At 40.4% G+C, this 24,299-nt stretch overlaps 1 protein-coding gene across 1 annotated transcript; it reads left to right on the top strand.

Moving 5' to 3' along the window:
- Positions 1-891: 891 nt before the first annotated feature.
- Positions 892-3,787, top strand: LOC113298216 (glycosyltransferase family 92 protein RCOM_0530710-like). Its single transcript, XM_026546904.1, has 2 exons — positions 892-1,323; positions 2,114-3,787. The coding sequence occupies exons 1-2, from the start codon at positions 1,197-1,199 to the stop codon at positions 3,646-3,648; spliced, it is 1,662 nt and encodes a 553-aa protein (XP_026402689.1). The 5' UTR covers positions 892-1,196; the 3' UTR covers positions 3,649-3,787.
- Positions 3,788-24,299: the final 20,512 nt, after the last annotated feature.

Here is a 24,299-nt window from a genome sequence, read left to right as displayed (position 1 = left end):
GTAGTTCGGTTAATGTTTATAAAAACACAGGTAGCCGAACTCAGGTTTAATGTAGTTTTTTCTTTCAGAGAAAAGTTCGGTTAGGAGAAAAAAATTGGGACGTAACTGAACTAAAAGTTCGGCTGGGAAAATAAAATGAAAAAATTTGCGACGTAACCGAACTCAATATATAGGTTTTCAGAAAAAAGTTCGGTTAGGAGAAAAAAATTGCGACGTAACCGAACTTTTCTCTGAAAGAAAAAACCTCCATTAAAGTTGAGTTCGGCTAGTTCGACAAAGTTTTTCAGATAATTCCTACCCGAATTTTTATCTGCAACTTCCATTTTCAACTCATTTTGATGATAACTTCTCATTTTTCCAAAGGAAAACGAATGAAAAGTAATGGGTTTGTTATAATTTTGATTTTGATTTTGTTTTGTTAATGATTTAAATTAAGCTATATATATATATAGAGATGGCGGTGGTGGTGATTTGAGGTGGTTGGTGGTGGTGGTGGTCGGTGGTGGTTGGTGGTGGTGAGCGCCGGTGGTGATGGGTAGAGGTGGTTATATATATAGGTGGCGGTGGTGTTGGGAGGAGGTGATTATATATATAGGTGAAAGGTAGGTTAGTCATTTCCACACTTTAAGACACCCCTTATAAGTATAGGGTAGACATTCCTATCACAAAGTAGACCCCTCCTTTTTCTGAGTAGTCCCCAAAATATGGTTCTTAGTCGGTGTGTTACAGGTACAAAATAGGATTTTTAGATCGATAGCCTCTTTTGTGAAAACCCTAAAGTGGATAGATAACTGATGTCTGATCATGATTGATAACGCACCAAAAGTAAATAATACATTTACACTCCGAGAATATATGCACACAAGGGAAATTTTATATTTGTATAAAAGATCTTTTAAATGAATAGAAAATTTATTTCGAAGCAAAATTTTAAATGTGAATTAGAACCGTATATCAACCGACATCACCGGTCTAATTTAACATCAGGTAGTCTCTTTCTCTCCCAGGTTGATTCAGAAAACACACAGGGAAATCCAGAAATTTCAGACACCAGGAAAAGGAAAAATCTACTATCTCCATCTCTCTTCCTCCTAACTATTCTCTCTAACTCTTAGTTTTTGAGACCCAGAAGAAAAATAAGAAGGTCTATGAAATTACTACAGGGAGAAATCTTAAGTTAAGATTTTGATAAATTAATGAAGGAGCGGAGGAAACAAAGAGAGGTTTTATCATGGAGCAAATTCTTCAGTTGTACAATCTTTGTGGTTATTTCTTGTGTTCTCTTCACAGGATTTACCTTCTCTTCTTTTAGACTCTTTCGAGGTACAGTAATCTCCCCATTCCTTTTCTCTGTTTTACTGGATTTATTCATCAGTTTCCATTTGCTTACCCTTTTCTTAATTCATCTTGCATTTTGAAAATTATAGAGTGTAATTATCATTTTTGATTAATTCACTGTTTGAGTTTATAAATGTTGTTTCCGCAATTCCATTTCAAGAACATTCTTCGTAAAACAATTAAGGATTATTTCCCCTAAAATTATTATTTACTTTTTTTAATGAAAATCAATTGTGTTTGTTCTTGGGCTCCGTTTAAGGAAAGAAAAAAAAAACATTTACGAAACATGGGTGGGTTCTCGTTAATATTTCCTTATTCGGAAAATTGGTCATTTGTCCAAATATTTTTAAATCACGTTCTAATGGACGAGTAAAAAATAGTTTGGGTGAAATTGTAAAAAAAAATAAAATAATAATAAGGATGAAACTGGTTTCATTCTAGCTTAAATTTAAAAAATAACAAGGATGAAACTGGATAAATCCTGTGCAAATTAAAAATAAGAAAAAATATTTGAAAATGGGCACGATGAAACTGGTTACATCCTGCCTATTTTTACATTTTTGTCAATTTAAACAGTATCAAAATCTAACTGTCCATTTCACCCAGAAATTGTTGATTTTCGTTTTTTTAATCAATTTTGTGTTCTTTATTTTTCACGTTAAATCTCTTTCATTTTGTATTTTTTTTTGAGTTAAAATTAAATTTTTAATAAAAGTTTCAATTATTCCTCGTAAATATTGGTTATTCTAATTTAATAGAGTTTAAATTTGCACAGACAATTTCCATCCAGTTATCGTATCACCATGGAGAAATTCAGGCACGGAAGTAATCAAAGCCGAGAAAGAAGCATCTCCAATTACTCAGGTAATCCAAATCCAAGAAACGGTCATATTCCCTGACCAAGTTTTACTCTTCCTAAAATACCCTTCCTCATCTCCTTTATTAACCATACACGACCTAGACTGTACTTACTTTCCTCCGACCTCTTCTGAACCACACCTTAAACTCCCACCATCTTGGATAAATGACGGTACTAAATCTATCGACCAGTTTGTACGGTGTCCAACCCATCCACATGGATTTAACCCGACTCTCTCCGTTAAATCCGACGGTGAAAACTCTCTTGCTCTGGGTCCAGCGTACAGTTGGGAGTCTTTAGTATACGAAGCAGTAATTGATAATTTAGATAATACAACAATTGTCTTCGTCAAAGGTCTTAATCTACGGCCAGAAAGACTCGGTGTGCCATCGAGATACGAATGTGTTTACGGCTGGGATTTCAAGAAGCCTAAGTTCATATTAAAATCAGAAGCTGTATTATCTGTTGCTCAAGAAATAGTACGGTGTAAAACACCATTGAGTGTACTGAATTCTCATGATAAGTCTATCAAAGTTTCTATTCGGGTCAAAGGAAGGGGCATTTTGGATTCGGTTGCCCGACCTGATTACTTACTGGAATCATCCCACGCAATCGTCAGGAAAAAACACGAAATGTGCGTGTGTACTATGGTGCGCAATCAAGCTCGTTTCTTACGTGAATGGATCATGTACCATGGGCGTATTGGTGTTCAGCGTTGGTTTATTTATGATAACAATAGCGAGGATCCAATTGATGAAGTAATCGGTTCACTATATGGAGCCGGTTATAACGTAACTCGTCACTTTTGGCCTTGGATTAAGACACAAGAAGCAGGTTTTGCTCATTGTGCGATCCGTGCACGTGACTCATGTGGCTGGGTTGGATTCATTGATGTCGATGAGTTTCTGCACTTCCGTGCTAATCTAGGTTTGCATAACGTGCTACGAAATCGAACGACTGGGTTTAGTCGAATTGGTGAGCTACGTGTACATTGTCATAGTTTTGGACCATCGGGTTTAAAACGTGTACCTGCACAAGGAGTGGCAGTTGGGTATACATGCAGAATGGCTAACCCTGAGAGACATAAGAGTATAGTTAGGCCTGAATTGTTGAACTCGTCATTGATAAATGTGGTTCACCATTTTCACATCCAAGATGGATATGGGTATGTAAATGTGGATAAAGGAGTAATCGTAATCAATCATTATAAGTACCAAGTTTGGGAAGTGTTTAAAGAGAAATTCTATAGAAGAGTTGCTACATTCGTAGCTGATTGGCAAAATCAAGAGAATGTGGGGTCTAAAGATAGGACCCCAGGGTTGGGTACAAGACCCGTGGAGCCACCGGACTGGTCGAGCCGGTTTTGTGAGGTGACAGATACTGGTATTAGAGACTTCATCTTACGGGTTTTGGCAGACCCATACACGAAACGGTTACCGTGGCAGGATTAGAAGAACAATAGTACTTGTTAAATAGGTATTTTGCTTTGTTTTTCTCCTTTTCTCGATGTAATTTTGGATAGTTTTGGTTAAATTCTTTTTGTAGATACACATCAATACCAATATATAAGAGTTTGAAGTTTTCAGTCCATTCGATTTTTTTTTGACACGATCCGCGGGTGGTGGGATTCGAACCTCTGACCTAACAGCTCGAGAGTTCGTCACTAACCAACTGGGGCTAGCTCCAAAATTTGTTTACCTTAGATTAGAGTCAATGTTTTCCCTAACAAGAATGTATACGTACTTTGGTCTTCTGATTTCTATGGCCAATTCTTGAACACTATTTAGTTATCAATACTAAGTTCTGATACAATCCTGTCTCTGTAACTTTATAAGTACGGGATACCATTATGTAGGTAGTGAGGCTGATGTGACACACCATATTACATTTCTATAAAGAACCTCCGTGGAAAGCCAACGTGTACAAACTTCACAGCTGGATTATAACATCTGAATTTGCATATACAGTTGCAGCTTTGTGAAAGTTTCACCATTAATAGCAATGTGACATTTCAGACCCAGGATGCTTCGGTTTATGTAGGAACGGGTCAAGCACATGTTTTGTTTTGGAGAAGCCTAAGATGAGAAAAAGAGTCGGTATAGATCTAATCCAAGTTGCGTTCTGAGAAATAATCAACACTGAATTATATTATAAGAACTTTTTTATTATATTTCAGCAAGTAGTACAACTTCTACTTGAAAGTACAAACAAAACTGTAATCGTACTGCAAATTCAGCTGCACTTCTTCGACCACTCTTTGGGTCTTAATCAGTGAACTTCGAGGAAACAAATAGAACATATGGGTTTTGCGTTATGCCAATTTGCAAGCTAAAAAACAAATGCTTACTAGTCTTAAGGATTAGACACAGACTTGGCCAAATAGTACTAAATTATTATTGAGAAGTCTTATATGAAGTTAATCATAGAGAGAACGAGCCATAAGGTACTACAGATCCTCAATAAGTACAACTCAAAGAGAGACATTAAGACGCACTAAACCAAAGGTTCTTCCTTTAATTTCCCTTCTTTCCTCACCATTTTCCAATTTTATTGCAATGGCAAGGAAAATTTCATTTGCATCGGTTTGTTTGATCATCGCAATGATTGCGATAATGAGTATCTCAGAAGTGGTTGCACATGATGGACATGATCATGCTGCCCCGGGCCATGCTCCTAAGCCGAGCGCGGCTGCTGCTTTCCTACCTACCTTTGTTGTATCAGCTTTCTTTGCCTCTGCTGGACTCTTCTTGCTTTAAACTAGTCATTCAGTTGACTGAACTGTTTTTTTTTTTTGTTTGTTTTCTGTTGATGTGTATCGTTCTGTTTGTATAAAAACATCATAGAGCTCTAGACAGAGAGGGATTTCGTTGGAGCTCTTGTGAGTGGGGAATTATGTCTTTTTTTTTTTTTTTTTTTTTTATGTTTGTACTGTTTAATCTATATCGTATTATCAATTTGATCTCTTTGATTAAGTGATTTTCAGATTTGGTATAGATCTAATCCAAGTTGCGTTTCTAAGAAATGATGCACCCTAGAACCTAAGAGTTTTGTTATACTTCAGCAAGTAGTACAACTTGTATTTGTAATTGTACTGCATATTAGTATTATTCTCTACTAGCTGCACTTCTTTGACAATTCTCCCGGTCTTAATCAGTTTCGTATCCGAGAAATACAAATTTTAGGAAGATGGTTGAGAACATGAAGTCAGTGAACTTTGAGGAAACAGATAGAATGGGATAAACTGAATTGCTGTATGTCAATTTTCAAACTTCAAACAAAATGCTTACTAGTCTCAAGGATTAGGACACTACCTCCAAATCCTCCCTAACAAAAAGAGATCCTGAGATGAAAAGTTGAAAACACAACCCTCAAGGTACAGCATACTTGTTAAAAAGAAAAGCCAACCCATTGATAGATTAGCTAAACAGATTTGGAAATGCACACTATCCCTAGGATCCAACTTTTTTCCTGGAAACTGAAACCAGTATTCTGCCTTTTAAGTGGTCATGAATCACTATTGGAAGAAGAAATTTCTCAGCCAGAGTCCTCTCCAGGGATGAAGGAGACGGTGTAGCTGCTTTGGAAGCTCTGAAGTGGGCAAATCTTTTGAAGTGCAGAAGCATCAATGTGGCTAGTGCAAATAAAAAACTTCCTAGAGCTATGGAGCTAACAGAACAAAAGCTCAGCAAGCTACTATAATCAGCTACATGGCAGCTTTAGTAATATATTTTTTGTATGGATTTGAATTCCAAAAACTTTGAAGATCTTGTTAATCTTTCCAGGATTGGCTACTCCCAACAAATTTCTACTTACTGTCTGGATGTAGTGCAGCTCGCTGCTAATATGTAACTTGGTTGTTTCTTTCCAAAAAATAAAATTATCAGGACACTACACCAAAAGACGTCTTGGCTTGGCCTAATACCAATTTCTTTTTCTTTTTCGTTTGGTTTGGAGGAAGAGAAATTTCTATTGGTTAATGTCAAAAACAAGACCGGCCGTTTCAGCCACATTTTATTGTTTCCTCACAAACTCTTTTGTGAGTTTTAGTTTTGCATTATCAGCAGCACAGTATGTCTAAATGTTGAAAATCTAGTAATAACTGTCTTTGACTAAATGATTTTTGAGAAATAGCAGAGAAGAAATCAAGAATTTCAGCTACTTATGAGTTGTGGGTAACATCAATGTCGTCTAGACGTGCATCGAAGGTTATCAATAAACTTGTATTCACATTATGCATGTGAGAGGGGGTCCAAGAGCGGATGCCTCTGGATATCCCCCTTACTAGTGCTATTGCTGTTGTAGTAACACACATGACAACTTTCGACTTTTTCCTAGAATTTAGGCATCATCAGAACTAACTCACATGAGCAGATACTATTCAGCTGTATGATTTGATTTGTATCCTTAGAGAAGGTTTTATTACAATCCTTTGTAATTAGGGAGAGAAAACACTCTTAAGAAACATCGACTCGAGCTTGGATCTAGATTCTATATTTCTAACCCATTTTATAAGTTAACGCAATATGGGGACAGTATACTTTCTACTGTCATGTTCACTGCGCTAACATCAAATGTACAGGATACAGCTATATAGACCTCTCCATCGAACTGTTTTCTTGCCGAGGTAGTAAGGCTGATGTCACGCACCATATTACATATCGATAACAAAAAAAAAACTCCGTGGAATTGTCCTACAAAAATCAAACTTCTCAACTTGATTATAACATCTCAAAATATAGTGGCAACTTTGTGAAAGTTTTATCATCAAAATTCAGTGCGGAATGGGACATTCCAGACCCAGGATGCTTCGGTTTATGGAGGAACAGAACAGTGTTCAACCACATATTCAGTTTTGGAATTTGGAGAACCCGAAGATGAATGAAGACTCGGTATAGATGTAGTCCAAGTTGCGCTTCTAAGAAATAATCCACACTGAATTAATATAAGAACTTGGAGTTTTATTATACTTAAGCTAGTTGTACAACTTCTATTCACTCTTTGGCAACTCTGCCGGTCTTAATCAATTTCGTACTGGAGAGGTACACATTCTAGGAAGATGGTTGAGAACATGTTCTCAGTGAACTTTGAGAAAACAAATAGAATTAATGGGGTTAACTAAATTTCATTATGTCAATTTGAAAACTAAAAAACAAATGCTTACTAGTCTTAGGGATTAGGACACAACACCAATAGACACGTCTTGACTTGGCCCAACACTAATGTCTTATTGAAAAGTCTTATTTGAGATTATTTTCACCATTTTCGGCTAATCCTGACCACCTAAATCATATCAAGGTACTACAAATTCCTATATAAGTACGACTCATAGAGAGACATTAAGACACACTAAACAAAAAGTTCTTCCATAAATTTTCCTTCTGCAAATTTTTTCATCACCATTCTGTTCATTTTCCAATTTCATTACAATGGCAATGAAATCTTCAATTGCGTCGGTTTGTTTGATCATCGCAATGATTGCGATAATGAGCATCTCAGAAGTGGTTGCACATGGACATGAATCACATGATCATGATGCCCCGGCGCATGCTCCTAAGCCAAGTGCGGCCGCTGCTTTCCTACCTACCTTTGTTGTATCAGCTTTCTTTGCCTCTGCTGGACACTTCTTGCTTTAAACTAGTCATTGAGTTGACTGAACGTGTTGGTGTTTGTTGTTTTCCGTTGATATGTATCGTTCTGTTTATATAAAAACAGGAGCTTTTATCATTGGGGAATTATATGTCTGTTTTTGTTTTTGTTTCTGTTTTTTTTTTTGTTTCTGTATCGTATTAGTAATTTGAACTTTTTTCTGGCAGTTCGATCTCTTTGATTAAGTGATTTTCAGATTTTGTTTTATGATTTTAAGATTACTAATAACCTGATCCCTGCTTGTCACTTTGTAGTTTATATTGCAAATACAATGTGGTGTTTCCCTACATCAAAACAAGCAACAAGGATCTCAGTCGTCTCTGCGCCCGTTAAACAAGTTGATATGAAATATAGTCTATGTATCTTGCATGGACTAAATGTTTCCTGAAAATATATGGCAATTGGTTCAGAAAACAGCTTTAATATCCTGGTTAGTTTGGGTCCTAATAGAGTTTATTTGGGACCTAATACTAGATGACAAAAATAGGTGATTACGAAGTAAATCCAAAAACTCCTTGGCCAACTATTTTCACTAAATGTTTAGTTTATTCCCGACCAATTAGTGTTAATTAATAATTTTAGGTGAAAATCAACGGTTTTGGATGTAAAACCAGCTAATGTTAATTGAACTTCCGAACATCGAAAAACTAAAAAAAATCATTTTTTTTCCGAAAATCACCACCAGAATCGATATATTATATGTGCACTCGTGGACCGTTTCTACGTTGGTGTTCTTCATTCACGAAAGACATCAAGAATCGGTTAACATAGGCACAATTATAAACCAATTCCAACAATCGGTAAGTTAACAAACTTATATAAGCCGATTGTTGCACATAAGGAAAAAAATTGTTCATACTTTTAAGACATATTCATTAATTTCAAATCAAACTAGCCACTCTCATGGGCATCACGGATGCACTTAGCACGTGCATCAAGCCTTTAAACCCCTAGGCGATCCTAGTGGCGAGTTATAGTCTTGTGAGGGTTTACATAGAGATCTACTCACAAAATATACAAAAAAAACTTCTAAAACTATTAATCTTCATCGGAAGAATCTCCGTCCGTTATATTGAATGGTATATGGTCTGGGAATCCGGAATTTTGGACTCCATGAATTCATAGCTTTCAAAAATTATGAATTCTTCGCCTTTTTCCTCCAAGTAGTGCATTTTTACGACTTCCTCTAACACAAACAAAACACAAACTTACATTTTTAGTGTTCAAGTGGAAGATCAAATAACGAAGCTCATGCAATAGAAATTAGAAGATACTTACAAATTCTCGGATCGATAAGCATAAATGGCTAAGGAAAAATATCTTCTCTTGTATGCCTACATAATCAGTAATCCCTTTTTGGGTAAGTTGGAAAATTTTCGTACATTTGTAATGACCCGATCCTCCACAGATACTGTCCCCACTTAGCGTTTTCAACGGGCATCGCTGCGGTAATCCGACAACAACTTCCCGGGAGGTCACCCATCCCTGGATTTATAATACCCGGATTTTGGTAATGGTTCGCCGATGGAATGGAATATAGGTAATGTTTTGTCCTTTCCTAACACGGAGGTCTGATGGGTACACTTGATTGAGTTGTGGGAAAAACTTCTCAGTTAAGTGTGCTCGGTCCGGATTAGTCACAAGAAGGGTGACCTCTCGGGAAGCTGCTGCTAGATAATCGCAGTAGCGTCGTTAAAAAATCCCACACTGCTGGATAACCGCAGTGGGTAAGTGGGAATAATATCAATGTTAGTTGGGATACAACTAAGGGTCGTTCGATTATGCTCGGGTGGGGGAGTATGTTGCGCGATTATGCCAGATACTGCCCTCACATGAGGCAAGGAACGTCTACATTATACTGAGGATTTTTCAGCATAATTGGCTCCAGAGTTGGTAGAAAACTCTGCAGTTAAGCGTGCTCCAGGAGCAATCCAGGAATGGGTGACCTCCCGGGAAGTTGCTGCTGGATTACCGCAGCGATGCCCGTTAAAAAAAACCCCACACTGTCATATTACCGCAGTGGCTAAGTGGGGACAATATCGGTGGAGGGACGGGTCATTACAAATGGTATCAGAGCCGCCAACGGCCCCCCTGCCGAGGGTGGGTAGGTACGCTGGACGGGTTGGTCCAGGTGCTTCTCATGAGGGGTACGGAATGTCAGAGTTCTGGGCTTGTATATATATTTCGGAGCCGAGGACGGCTCCAATTTAAGGTGGTGGTATTGTAATACCCCGATTTCGGAAGTGGTTTGCCAATGGAATGGAATGTAGGTAATGGTTTGTCCTTTTCTAATACCGAGGCCTGATGGGTACACTTGATTGAGTTGTGGGAAAAACTTCTTCAGTTAAGCGTGCTCGGCCGGGAGTAGTCACGGGATGGGTGACCTCTCGGGAAGATGTTGTTGGATAACGGCAGTAATGTCGTAAAAAATCCCACACTGCTGGATAACTGCAGTGGGGAAGTGGCAACAATATCGGTGCTAGTTGGAATACAACTAGGGGTCGTTCGCTTGTGCTCAGGTGGGGAAGTATGTTGGGAGATTATGCCAGATACTACTGTCGTATGAGGCAAGGAACGTCTACATTATACCGAGGCCTTTTCAGCAGAATTGGCTCCAGAGTTGGTAGACAACTCTGCAGTTAAGCGTGCCTGGATGGGAGCGATTCGGGGATGGGTGACCTACCGGGAAGTTTCTGCTGGATTACCGCAGCGATTCCCGTTAAAAACCCCACACTGCCGGATAACTGCAGCGGGTTTTCAGCCAACTCTGGAGCCAATTGCGCTGAAAACGGCTCGGTGTTTGGAAAGGACAAACCATTACCTATATTCCATTCCATCGGGGATCCCTACCTGCTGAATCGGGGTATTACAATACCACCATCTTAAATTGGATCCGTCCTCGGCTCCGAAATATATTCAATCCCAGATCTCCGGCGTTCTTTGACCCTCATGAGATAAGCACCTGGATCAATAACCCCGTCCAGCGTACGTTCTCACCCTCGGCAGGTGACCCTTCGTCGGCTCTGATTCCATGTGTAACAAGCCGACCTTCACCGATGATGTCCCAATTTAGCCACTGCGGTTATTCGGCAGTGTGGGGTTTTCAACGGGCATCGCTGCTGTGACTACTCGTTTTCCCATAGTCTAAGTAATATATACAGTTTGGAGAATCAGATACTAAGTAGTATTGATGCCTCAGTTGAACTGATGATGCTAAGTAATAAAAGATATCAAAGATCACAATAATAACAAAGAACACTAATGTAAATTAAATGCTACTAAGTTATCATGAGACACAAGATATTACGTGGTTCGACTTTCGTCTACGTCCACGGGGTAATGAGTGGTTTGTTTGTATTAAGTTGTAGTGGTTACAATAGATCTTAAATGCTTTCCAAAGTAATAGAGAGAACTCAAGTTGAAGTCATTACTTAAGTTCTAAACATTAAAGAGGTATAAACTCAAGACTAGATCTTCTTATCCTAGGAATTGCATGTCCTTAGTTCGTTGGTGAAGCTTGGTATTTATAGCCCCTTCTGCTCCAAGTATATCTTTGCTGCCTCTAGATCCATCGTTTCCTGATATACCTTTCGTACAGATGGTACCTTCGTTCGCTGCGTTATTTCTCCAATCGAACTCTGCCACCTCAGTTGACCCACGTTCCTTCGGGAACTTCTCAACATTAGTACAGATTGCACCTTCGTTCACCGCCAGCCTCTGCCAATCTGGTTCCGCCTCATCATCTCTCTCCACGTGCTTTGATTATGCGTGTAGATAAGAGATTTGTGCATTTAATGTTGATTAGATATGTCATCTACCTCATTCCCTTCGCCAGCTGCCTCCCCATAGACTAGGCTTTTACTTATTTCATCTTAGCCGTCGAGGCATCCTTTCTTGGGACGAGATAAAGTAGATCTACGAAGGTATCCTCTGTCACTTGGATTCCTCTGTAACCTGCGTATCCATCCATGAAGGATAGCCTCTGGTGACCTTCGGTTGCATTGACTAGTTGGTCAATGTTTGGCAGTGGGTAGTTGTCTTTGGGGCAGGCTTTGTTGAGATTGCTAAAGCCTATGCAAATTGCGTATGCCTCCGTTCTTCTTGGGCACGATTACCATGTTGGATATCCACGTGTGATACTTGACTTCTCGTATGAATCCTGCGCTTAGTAGCTTTTGTAACTCATTTTCTACCGCTTCTTGGTAGATGTCTGCCACCTTACGGATGTGTTGCTTGAATGGTGGTATCTCTGGTTTAAGCCGAAGGTGGTGGGAGACCAAATTCGGGTCAATTTCAGGCATGTCTTCCATTGACCACGCAAAGACATCTGCTTAGTCCCTTAGTAGCCTTTGTAGTTGCATCTCCTCTTCCCCTTCAAGTAAAGTTCCGATGTTGATCAATTTTGGTTCCGCCTCCGTTCCGATGTTGATTTTCTTTGTTGGTTCTACTGGTGAGAAAGTTTGTTTCTGAGGACGTTGAGGAGTGCTTTTCTGTAATTGTCATTTGGCAGAGACGTTCTCCCCTGGAGTGGTGGAGGTGCTTGTCTCTGGAAGTGAGATGGCTTCGGGTATAAGAAGGCTTCGTCCTTCACTTCTTTGGTGTTCGCCTTTTGTATTTTTCTTTCGTGCTGCTGGGCAGCAACTCTTTCTTCGTTGAGTCTGACCTCTTCTAGATTACATAGCCTTGCGTCTTGCTGGTCACCTTTGATTTCCATTTCACCCATAGGTGTAGGGAATCCAAGGTACTAGTGATATGTTGAAGTTGTACCTCGCAGTCGATGGACCTTTAGTCTGCCCATGATTACGTTGTATGGCGAAGGTGCTTCCACAAAGCAGAACCTTGTATTGGTTATTAGGGGTCCGGCACGCACCTGTAAGACAATTTATCCTTTTGGTCTAGAGACTGCTCCGTTGAAACCATATACTGTGCAAGTGGATGAATCCATTTGCTCAGCTGTCAAACCCATACGTAGGTAAGGTTCATAGAATAATACATTCAATGAGCTGCCCCCATCGATGAGGGCCTTTGTGACGTTCCATCCGTGTATAGGAAGAGTGATCACAAGTGGGTCATTGTGCATCTCAACTTCTTGGTTGACATCCCTTGTTGAGAATGTTAATGGCGTAGCCATCCATTCTTCCCAAGTGCTAGTAAGTGGTCCGCTCAGCTTGAATACATCATGGGCTTCTAGCTTTCTCCTGTTTCGATCTAACTCGAGGATGTCTTCGAGTAGATCCTCCTGACCTCCGCTGGAGAAGGTAATCATGCTGATGTATTTGTCGTTCTGAGGTAGTTCTACCCTTTTCTTGGGGGCTACCTCAGTATCAGCTGGTTGTATCTGCACGTACTCCATGAACTTGCCTTCGTCTATGAATCTCTGGATCGTGTTCCTTAGGTGATAGCATGTATCAGTTGTATGCCCGTAGTACTGGTGGTACTCACAGTATTCCTTAGCCTCCTTCGTTTTCGATGGTTGCTTTCCCCTAGTGTTAGGGTAAGGAAACCCTGGCTTCGCTCCTTCCTTGCTTAGGATGTGGGAGAATGTGGTATTTAGATTTGTGTGGATCCTATCTACAAACTCGTCTCTTCCTTTTCCTCTACCTTTGCCATCTCCGTATTTTGATTTTTTGTCTCGAGAGATGGTTCTGCCCCCGGTCTCGTTTTTCCTCTAAGGTATCTCCGCAATTGGTTCCAGAGAGTTGGTTCGTTGTGGACTTGTTGTTGTCTTTGCTTGTGCCCTGGGGTTGTCCTTCTGGATTTCTTCGATTATGATGTAGCGGTCTTGGACAACCCTGAGCTCTCCTTCGGAATCAAGGGCTCTGTTGTGAAGCTCTACGAAGATAGCTGAGGCTCTATCAAGTCCGTACTTATAGCAATTAATGCTAATTTCTGGATTGACTTTTCCAATTGCTTGGCACGTCTTCTGCCACCTATCTGTGTACTGCATAAATGTTTCCCGGGGTTCGATAGCTAGAGAAAATATCCTATCTAATCCTGCCTTTGTGGATTTGTTGTACATGTATGTCTCCAGGAATACCGTAGACAATTGCTCAAAGGAGTCAATTGAGTTTGCTGGTAAATTGTCATATACCACGCCAATGCTGATCTTGTCAAGCTTGCAGGAAAATACCTACAAAGTACTACCTCATCACTTTCCCAATGGGAAAGGACACGAGTGTAGTATCATAGGTGGGCTGCGGGATCAGAGGTACCATTATAGGTCTGAAACGCTGGTACTGGGATTTCCCAGGGATAAGCTCCTTGAAAATGCGGAAATACAACGGAGATGTTGTCGCTTCGTGGAGCACTTCTTCTAGCCTTACGCCTGCATGACCGGTTTTCAGCCCTTGTATTTCTTCCCGCATCTTCCCCATTTGCTCCATAACCATGTTCACATTGTGAGCATCTCTGGAAAATGCCTCATCATAGTAGGATTGAGAGGGCTTGTAGGTTGAGTCCATCTCGTCTGGATCGTGGTGCGTTCTCCTCGTCCCCTTAGGTGGGTTAAGATCTTTCCTTCGTCTTCCTGAGATGGCTCCGTTCTCACGCCTCTTTAACGGAGGGTGAGTTTGGGAACCTTCGATCTGCACATTCAGCATACCTTTTAGGTTCCGGTTTTCCTGGGCCATTACGTTCTTGGCATCATCGTGTTCCTTGTTTCGTAGTAGCAAAGCTGCTACTTGTGCTGCCATTTGTTCTTCATTGTGGATTTCACCACCCTGAGGAGTGTTGTCGGCCGGATCCATCTTTCTTCTATGACCGGTGCGTCTGGATCTACCTGGATCGGATTTAGGTTTCCCAACCCTCGTCCCGTAGGAACTAGGGTTCTGGGTAACCTTGCGTTGGCCGCAGGTGGCTGCGTGACATTGGGATGCTATGGTAATGGCATATGCCGTAAATTGGTTGTGCTCCCGATGTTTGCCCCATCCCTTCAGCAGGAATAAGCAGCTTGAAAGCATTTGTTCTTCTTGTTATTTCGCTTTGTCCGTCCTCTGCTTCGGTTCTTTGGTTTGCGTGAGACGGCTTTTGAGATCTTCCTCTCGTGACTGCTGGTCGTGAACTTGTTGGTATATCATTTGTTTTTTGCATGTCTTCGGTTTTTGTTATCCTGCGGTCACAGGAAAAACGACAAAAATCTGCTACTTGGGTGCCTTCGTCAAAAGTAGCAATTAATGCTCTGACACAGAAGACGGTTAAGCAGCTTTTTCAGAAAAAGGACTGAAATGACGTCTTGGAGAGACAGGTACTGGCTTTTTTATGGTACCCTTGGGGAAAACAACCTTAAATGTTGAAAATAATTAAAAAGGGTACCAGATCTTTTCGAAAAATGGGGTATTAAATGCTTGAAAAGATTTTTGTTTCCTTAAATTTTCGCTGAGATTCCTCAGTGCTCAGAGGTACTCAGATCTGAAGAATACTTTGTCAGAAAAGGTGTTTTAGTACAAAACAAAAAATTTAACGTTTTGTGAGTGCGTTTTTGTGAAAACTTTTGTAGATCTGTGAGATTGCTAGTATTTAGAGGCTATGAACTCAAAGAACTTGCGAAAACAATGGATGAACCAACCACTAGAAAGTGAGATCCATCGTTGTTGAACTTAGTTCTCTTCGTTAAATAGGATGCTAAGTAAAATAAATGACGAAATATAAAAACTCAAGCTGGTGAGAAAAACCTTCTAGCGCCGAACTGTGACTACTCGTTTTCCCATAGTCTACGTAATATATACAGTTCGGCGAATCAGATACTAAGTAGTATTGATGCTTCAGTTGAACTGATGATGCTAAGTAATAAAAGATATCAAATATCACAATAATAACAAAGAACACTAATGTAAAGCAAATGCTACTAAGTTATAATGAGACACAAGATATTACGTGGTTCGACTTTCGTCTACGTCCATGGGGTAATGAGTGATTTGTTTGTATTAAGTTGTAGTGGTTACAAAAGATCTTAAATTCTTCCCAAAGTAATAGAGAGAACTCAAGTTGAAGTCATTACTTAAGTTCTAAACATTAAAGAGGTATAAGCTTAAGACTAGATCTTCTTCTCCTAGGAATTGAATTTCCTTAGTTTGTTGGTGAGGCTTGGTATTTATAGCCCCTTCTGCTCCAGGTATATCTTTGCTGCCTCTGGATCCTTCGTTTCCTGATATACCTTTCGTACAGATGGTACCTTCGTTCGCCGCGTGCTTTCTCCAATCGAACTCTGCCACCTCAGATGACCCACATTCCTTCGGGAACTTCCCAACCTCAGTACAGATTGTACCTTCGTTCACCGCCAGCCTCTGCCAATCTGGTTCCGCCACTTCATCTCTCTCCATGTGCTTTGATTATGCGTGTAGATAAGAGATTTGTGCAATTATTGCTTATTAGATATGTCATCTACCTATGTCCCTTCGACAGCTGCCTCCCCATAGACTAGGCATCTTAGCCGTCGAGGCATCCTTTCTTGGGACGAGATAAAGTAGATCTACGAAGGTATCCTCTGTCACTTGGATTCCTATGTATAGCGAGGGATATACAGTTATCTTGTATGCAACTACTGAGATCATGACACGTGCTCCGCAGAATATTGGTATTCACAGCTGCGGTAATCCGGAAGCAATTTCCCCGGAGGTCAGCCATCCCTGGATTTCTCCCGCCCGAGCACGCGTAACTGCAGAGTTTTCTGCCATCTCTGGAGCCAATTGTGCTGAAAAGGCCTCGATGTTTGGAAAGGACAAACCATTATCTATATTCCAATCGGCAAACCCTACCTGCCGTATCGGAGTATTACAACATTTTTCGCCAAGTTCTTCCCCTTGCATTTTCATAATCTACTACAAATTTGAGATACACCTCGTTCCAAAAGATTTCAGGTGTAACCCTTTTGGCTAAGACATCTTCACGTAGAGTTTCATTGTACCATGTTTTGACTATGGCCAAATCTTCGGCGGAATCCAATAATGCCATATTTGTATGTAGAGGTACGAAATAAATAGTTGCAGTGTATATGGAGTAGGAGTGAATATAATGAGCAAGTTTTGGGAAAATTGGGTCTGAGTATGAGGTCTCTTATATAGATAAAGACCCCAACGACTATTTTTTTTGAAAAAAGTGAAATAACAGAACACAATAAGAAAACGCAACAGTCCAAGTACACCACCAATTTTTTATTTCGGCAACCTGTACGGACAAAACTTAATACAATTACAAGTAGACCAGCTAAATGATCCTTGACAATATGTATATAAAGTTCTCTAACCTCTATTATCAGTATATATATAGATACAGAGTCCGTGAACCTGATTGTTAAGCAGAGTACTTGGACGATCGCAAAAATCAATATCCAAGATCAATCTAGTCGTATCCAAATAATTCAATCGGAATTATGCCAAGTAATTAAACTTGTTATCTATCTTTGAAGATACGAATTCTACAAGAAACTAGTAGTGTAATTAATTATAATTAAGCGGACGCATCTACTTAGATTGAATATGTACAAACCTGCGGAAATCCAATTATAAAGATAAATAATATAATGTGGAAATGGAAAAACACAAGACACCAGAAGTTTTATTAACGAGGAAACCGCAATGGGAGAAAAACCCCGGGACTTCGTTCAGATTTGAACACCAAACTGTATTAAGACGCTACAGAAACTAGCCTATTATCAGACTTCGGACTGGAATGTACTTGAGACAGAATCCATCCTCCAAGCGATTCAGTTACAGTCGCGCTCCTTACATCTCTTGAACATCGCAAGGCTCGACGCGATTGATTCCCTTAGCTGACGTCCTTTACAGCCTAAGAGTTGCTTCAACCTAAGTGAAGACTTTTGATACCAATCTGCCTCTAACAAATAAGCCTATTTGATTTGCGTTTAGATCAAAGATCAAGGTGGGAAAATTTGTTTGCAGTAGTCACAGCTAGCAAACCTCAAAAATCCAAAACTTACGACTCCCAAAGAGCGGCTTAGATTCTTAACCACCTCTCAAGAACATTCTTCAAAAGATCAAGTAATATCAGTTTTCAAATATCTATCTTGAGGAATCAAAAAGTCAGAGACGAAGAAAACTTTGTGATTACTACCTATCTTGCTTGAATGAGATTACAAAACCTCGATAATAAAAAATTAAGATCAGGATACACGCACTATATATCAAAGTAAAGATAGTCAGACCTTGTTAGAGCATTGCTCGGTCGAACTCACAAGTGTTGCTATATCAAGCTTGTTGTCAAATTTAGTTGATCAAAACCATGTCTTGATTTCTACTCTACAATTAGTCAAGTCTCAGATTAGGATAGAAGTGTGTAGTTGAGAATCGGACATAACTTCGTTATACCATTTGAAGGCGAAGATCAATCGAAGCTTTTGGAGAATTTCTTCAACAAAAGGTACATGAAGACTGAACCACCTATTTCTCAAGGTTATATTCATTCTTCTATCAATGATACGATGTCGCATAACTAATTAGACTATCTCAAACATATCAAGAATTTCGAATCAAGTTTATTTTGGTAGTTCGTTCTCGAAATATACATGACTAAGCTCAATGAACATTTATTCGTACTTGATGAATTTCAGTTAAGAACAATTTATTCTTCATAATCTAAATCGTGATTCAAGATTATCATTCGAAAATAGCCTGAAACAGTGATATGTGTCATTGATATTATTTGGGAATGTTTCGAATTGATTTACAGAGAAATATAAAACTATTGTAAATCTGGATACAGGACAGTATGCATACCAGTTTCACAATCTAGGAAAACTGTTATAGGTCCGGTGCCGCAGTACATGTACCTAGTACACGTACCAGCATAGCCAGATTTCGGCACTAATTTTTTGGTATGCATACCCGGTATCCATATCATAAAAAATCTGTTGCTTGTGAACCAGGAATGGTACGCATACCTAGTATGAATACCATAAAGGAACTGTTGGTTTTGAAACCGGTGTGGTATCCATACCTGGTACGCAAGTTGAAAACGTTTGTGAGTTCCTGAACTCGTTTTTGTCTTAAGTGTACATGAAAAAGCGGGGGTCTAACAACCTCACCCAATATTTCGCTTTGTATGGACAAACTCCAATATACTTTCAAGAGAATCAACTAGACTCAATTTTAATAAAGTATATCAAAGAGTTATATCTCTCTTTTTTGATTCAATTCTTTCTCAAGCAAATAGAAATCTACGAGTCTAATTGAATACAAGAGAAATCACTTGAATAGTACCAAAGACCAATGTTCAAGGATCAATCAATTTCAATCAACAACCAAAGGTCGGATTTCCAATTGATTGATTCAAACGCACAACCTGTGATATTTCAATTATATAAAAAAATATAATGCGGAATAGAAATAACACAGACACCAGAATTTTGTTAACGAGGAAACCGCAAATGCATAAAATCCTCGGGACCTAGTCCAGATTGAACACCACACTGTATTAAGCCGCTACAGACACTAGCCTACTACAAACTAACTTCGATCTGGACTGTAGTTGAACCCCAATCAATCTCACACTGATTCAAGGTACAATTGCGCTCCTTACGTCTCTGATCCCAACAGGTGTTTGAGGGTGAAAAATGTTTCTGCTGGTTTTGGTAAATTTGGGTGTGTGTGGACGAGAAACGAATCTAAACCCTAAACAAATGCACTGCACGGGAGTACTTTATATTCGAGAGATCAATCTGTACAATTCCATCCTAAACCAAGAAATAGCCGTTCCAGACTTGCTTCGGTCACAAAGTGAAGGAGATGGGGTTGATCTTAGGGAGGGAAGCGAAGAAGGTGTTGATATTGTGAAGGTGTTGGCTGTTTATGACTTGTATCAGAACGTTAAACTGGCTTGCATAATGTAAATACCAATATTCTGTGGAGCACGTGTCACGATCTTAGTGGCCGCACATATATTCAAATGTGTAGCCTTCGCTGAACTGAGAAGCCTAAGTACCAAAGGATACCTCCGCAGATCTACTTTATCTCATCCCAAGAAAAGAAGGACTAAGCGGTCAAGATAAGAATGGTAAAAGCCTAGTTTACAAATAGGCAGCTGGCGATGGGACAAAGGTAGATGACGCATCTAATCAGCATTAAATGCTCAAATCTCTTATCTACACGCATGAATCAAGGAACGTGGAGAGAGAAGGCGTGGCAGAACCCGATTGGCGGAAGCTGGCGGTGAATGAAGGTACAACCTGTACTAAGGTTGAGTAGTTCCCGAAGGAACGTGGGCCAGCTAAGGTGGCGAAATACAACTGGAGAAGGTACGCGGTGGACGAAGGTACCATTGGTACGAAAGGTATATCAGCAGACGATGGACCCATAGGTAGCAAAGATATACCTGGAGCAACAGGGGCTATAAATACCAAGCCTCACCAACAAACTAAGGGCATTCAATATCTAGGAGAGAAGATCTAGTCTTAAGCTTATACCTCTTTAATTTTTAGAACTTAAGTATTTACTTCCACTTGAGTTCTCTCTATTACTTTAGGAAGCATTTAAGATCTTTGTAACCACCTCAAACTTAATACAAAACAATCACTCATTACCCCATGGACATAGACAAATGTCGAACCACATAATCTCTTGTGTCTCATGATAACTTAGAAGCTTTTACATTATATTTGTGTTCTTAGTTATTATTGCGCTCTAGATATCATTTATTACTTAGCATTATCAGTTCAACAGAGGTATCAATACTGCTTAGTATCAGATCCTCAGAGATGTATACATTACATAGACTACGGGAAAACGAGTAGTCACAGTTTGGCGCCCACCGTGTTTTGCTCACGAACCTGAGTTTAGACAAAGTTTTACATTTTACTTATACATCTTCTGAAACGAAGGGATCTATGTTCCAACGATGAATCTCACTCTCTAGTGATTCGTTCATCCATTATTTGTGTATGTTTTTTGAGTTCATAGCCTCTATAAACGTGCGTCGTTACAGATCCACAAAAAATTTTCAAAAAACATACTCACAAAACGCCAAAATGTTTGTTTTATACTAAAACAGCCCTTCTTAAAACAAAGCATATTTTAGATCTGAGAACCTTTGACTGACAGAGGAATATCAGTCGAATTTTAAAGAAAAAAGATCTTCTAACGCATTTAATAGCCTTGTTTTTCGCAAGATCTGACACCCTTTTTCATTGGTTTTCAATGTTTTAAGGTTGTTTTTTCCAAGGGTGTCATAAGCATTTGATACCCGTCTGTCAAAAACGTTATCTCAGTCCTTTTTCTGAAAAAGCTGTTTAGCCGTCTTCCGTGTCAGAGCATTAATTGCTACTTTTAACGAAGATACCCAAGTAACAGACTGTTTCTCCTTTTATGTGACCGCAGGATAACAAAATCCGAAGGCATGGAGAAACCAACTGATGTACCAATAAGCTCACGACCAGCTATCACAAGAGGGAGATCCCAAAAGCCGTCTCAAGCAAACCAAAGGAATGAAGCGGAGGACGGATAAAGCGAAATATCAAGAAGAACAATTGCTAACAAATCACCTATTCTTGCTGAAGGGATGGGGCAGACATCGGGAGCCCAACCAATCCACAGCATGCCATTACCGGAGCACGCTACAACTACAAAGCCACCTGCGGCCAACGCATGGTTACCTAGAACCTTAGCTCCTACAGGACGAGGGTTGGGAAACCTAACCCCAATTCAGATAGATCCAGACGCTCCAATTGTAGGCGAAGGAGTGGAAAACTCCGAATATCCAGCCGACAGCACTCCTCGGGAAGGTGGAGCCCACAACGAAGACCAAATGGCAGCACAAATAGCAGCTTTGTTACTCCATAACAAGGAAAACGAAGATGCAATGCACGATATGGCCCAGGAGAACCAGAACCTCAAAGGTACGCTAGACATACAAATCGAAGGTTTCCAAACTCACCCACCGCAACAGAGGCGTGAAAACAGAGCTATCTCAAGAAGACGAAGGGTGGATCTCAACCCACCAAAGACGAATCAACCTAAGGGAGCAAGGAGAGCACACCATGATCCATACGAAACGAATTCAACATACAAACCCTCTCAGACCTACTATGAAGAAGCATTTTCCAAAGATGCTCACAAGTGAACATGGTCATTGAGCAAATGGAGAAAATGCGAAAGGAGATCCAAGGCCTAAAAATTGTCCACGCGGGCGCAAGACTAGAAGAAGTGCTACAAGAGGCAACCACGTCCCCACTATCTTTTCGCATTTTGAGGGAATCCATCCCTCCGAAATGCTCGGTACCTACGTTCCAAGCATACAACGGTACCTCAGATCCCGCAGCCCACCTACGGTATTACACTCGTATCCTTGCCCATTGAGAAAGAAACGAGGTGGTACTTTGTAGGTACTTCCCAGCAAGCTTAACGGGATCAGCACTGGCCTGGTATGAAAACTTACCAGCAAACTCAATTGACTCCTTCGAGCAATTACCTACGGTGTTTTGGAGACATACATGTACAACAAATCAACAAAGGCAGGGTTAGATATGCTATTTGCTTTAGCTATCGGACCCCGGGTAACACTGATGCAGTTTACAGACAGGTGCCAAAATACATGCCAAGCAATTGGAGAAGTCAATCCAGAAATTAGAATAAACTGCTATAAGTATGGACTTGATAGAACCTCAGCCATCTTCGTGGAGCTTCACAACAGAGCCCTCGATTCCGAAGACGAGCTCAGGGTTGTCCAAGACCGTTACATCAGACTCGAAAAAATCCAGAAGGACAACCCCAGGGCACAAGCAAAGACAACAACAGCTCCACAGCGAACTAACTCCCTGGAACCAATCCCGGAGGTACCTAAGCGACAAAACGAAGCAGGGGGCAGGACCAGCTCTCGAGACAAGCGATCCAAACACGAAGATGGAAAAAGAGGCAAAGAAAGAAAAGAATTTATGGATAAAATCTACACTAAGTTGAATACAACTTTCTCTCACATCCTAAGCAAGGAGCGAGCAAAGCCAGGCTTTCCTTACCCTAATACTAGGGGAAAACAGCCAGAAAAGACGAAGGAAGCTAAGGAGTACTGTGTGTACCACCAATACTGCGGAAATACTAATGATACATGCTACCACCTGCGCAACGTGATCCAAAGATTCATCGACGAAGGAAAATTCATGGAGTACGTACATCTACAGCCAGTGACGACTGAGGAGATCCCAAAGAAAATGGTAGAACTACCTCAGGATGGAAAATACATCAACATGATCACCTTCTCCAGTGGAAGCCAAGAAGAAATGCTCGAAGACATACTCGAGTTAGCTCGAAATAGAAAGAAGATTGAATCCCATGAAGTGATCAAGCTAAGTGGACCACCCACTAGCACTTGGGAGGAATGGATGGCCACGCCATTAACCTTTTCAACAAAGGACGTCAACCAGGAGGTTGAAATGCACAACGATCCACTAGTGATCACTCTTCCAATACACGGATGGAATATTACGAAGGTCCTCGTGGATGGGGGCAGTTCGTTAAATGTGCTATTTTACGAACCCTACCTACGCGTAGGTTTGACAGCAGAGCAAATGGATTCTTCTACTTACACAATATATGGTTTTAACGGAGCAGTCTCTAGACCAAAGGGAGAAATCGTCTTGCAGGTACATGCAGGACCCTTAGTAACCAATACACGCTTCTGTGTGGTAAAAGAACCTTCGCCCTACAATGTAATCATGGGCAGGCTATGGGTCCATAGATTGCGAAGAACAGCTTCGACGTATCACCAATACATACGCTTTCCTACACCTATGGGTGAAATGGAAATCAAAGGCGACCAGCAAGATGCAAGGCTATGCAATCTAGTGGAAATCAGGCTCAACGAAGAAAGAATTCCTGCTCAACAGCATGAAAGAAAGAGACGCAATGAAAATATCAAGGAAGTGAAGGACGTAGCCTCCTTAGTACCCAAAGCCGTCTCAGCCCCGGAGACAAGAACCTCCGCCACTCCAGGTGCAGATGTCTCTGCCAAATGACAATTACATAAAAGCACTCCTCAACGACCTCAGCAACAAATCTGCTCACCGGTGGAACCAACAAATAAAATAAACATCGGGACGGAGGCAGAACCAAAGATGCTCAATATCGGAAATTTACTTGAAGAGGAAGAGGAGGTGCAACTATAAAGGTTACCAAAAGAGTACGTAGACGTCTTTGCATGGTCAATGGAATACATGCCAGGAATTGATCCGAATTTGGTCTCACACCACCTTCGGCTTAGACCGGAAATACCACCATTTGTATACGTAAGGTGGCGGACATCTACCACGAAGGGGTAGAAAAAGAGTTGCAAAAGTTACTTGCAGCTGGATTCATACGAGAAGTCAAATATCCCACGTGGATATCCAACATGGTCATTGTTCCTAAGAAGAACGGAGGCGTGCGCATTTGCATCGACTTTAGCAATCTCAACAAAGCGTGCCCCAAGGATAGCTACCCACTTCCAAATATTAACTAGCTGGTCAATGCAACTGAAG

The sequence above is a fragment of the Papaver somniferum genome, chromosome 7, assembly GCF_003573695.1.
Source record: "Papaver somniferum cultivar HN1 chromosome 7, ASM357369v1, whole genome shotgun sequence".
NCBI lineage: Eukaryota > Viridiplantae > Streptophyta > Magnoliopsida > Ranunculales > Papaveraceae > Papaver > Papaver somniferum.
The sequence above is the reverse complement of the archived record's forward strand: the minus strand, read 5'-3'. Positions and strand labels throughout refer to the sequence as shown.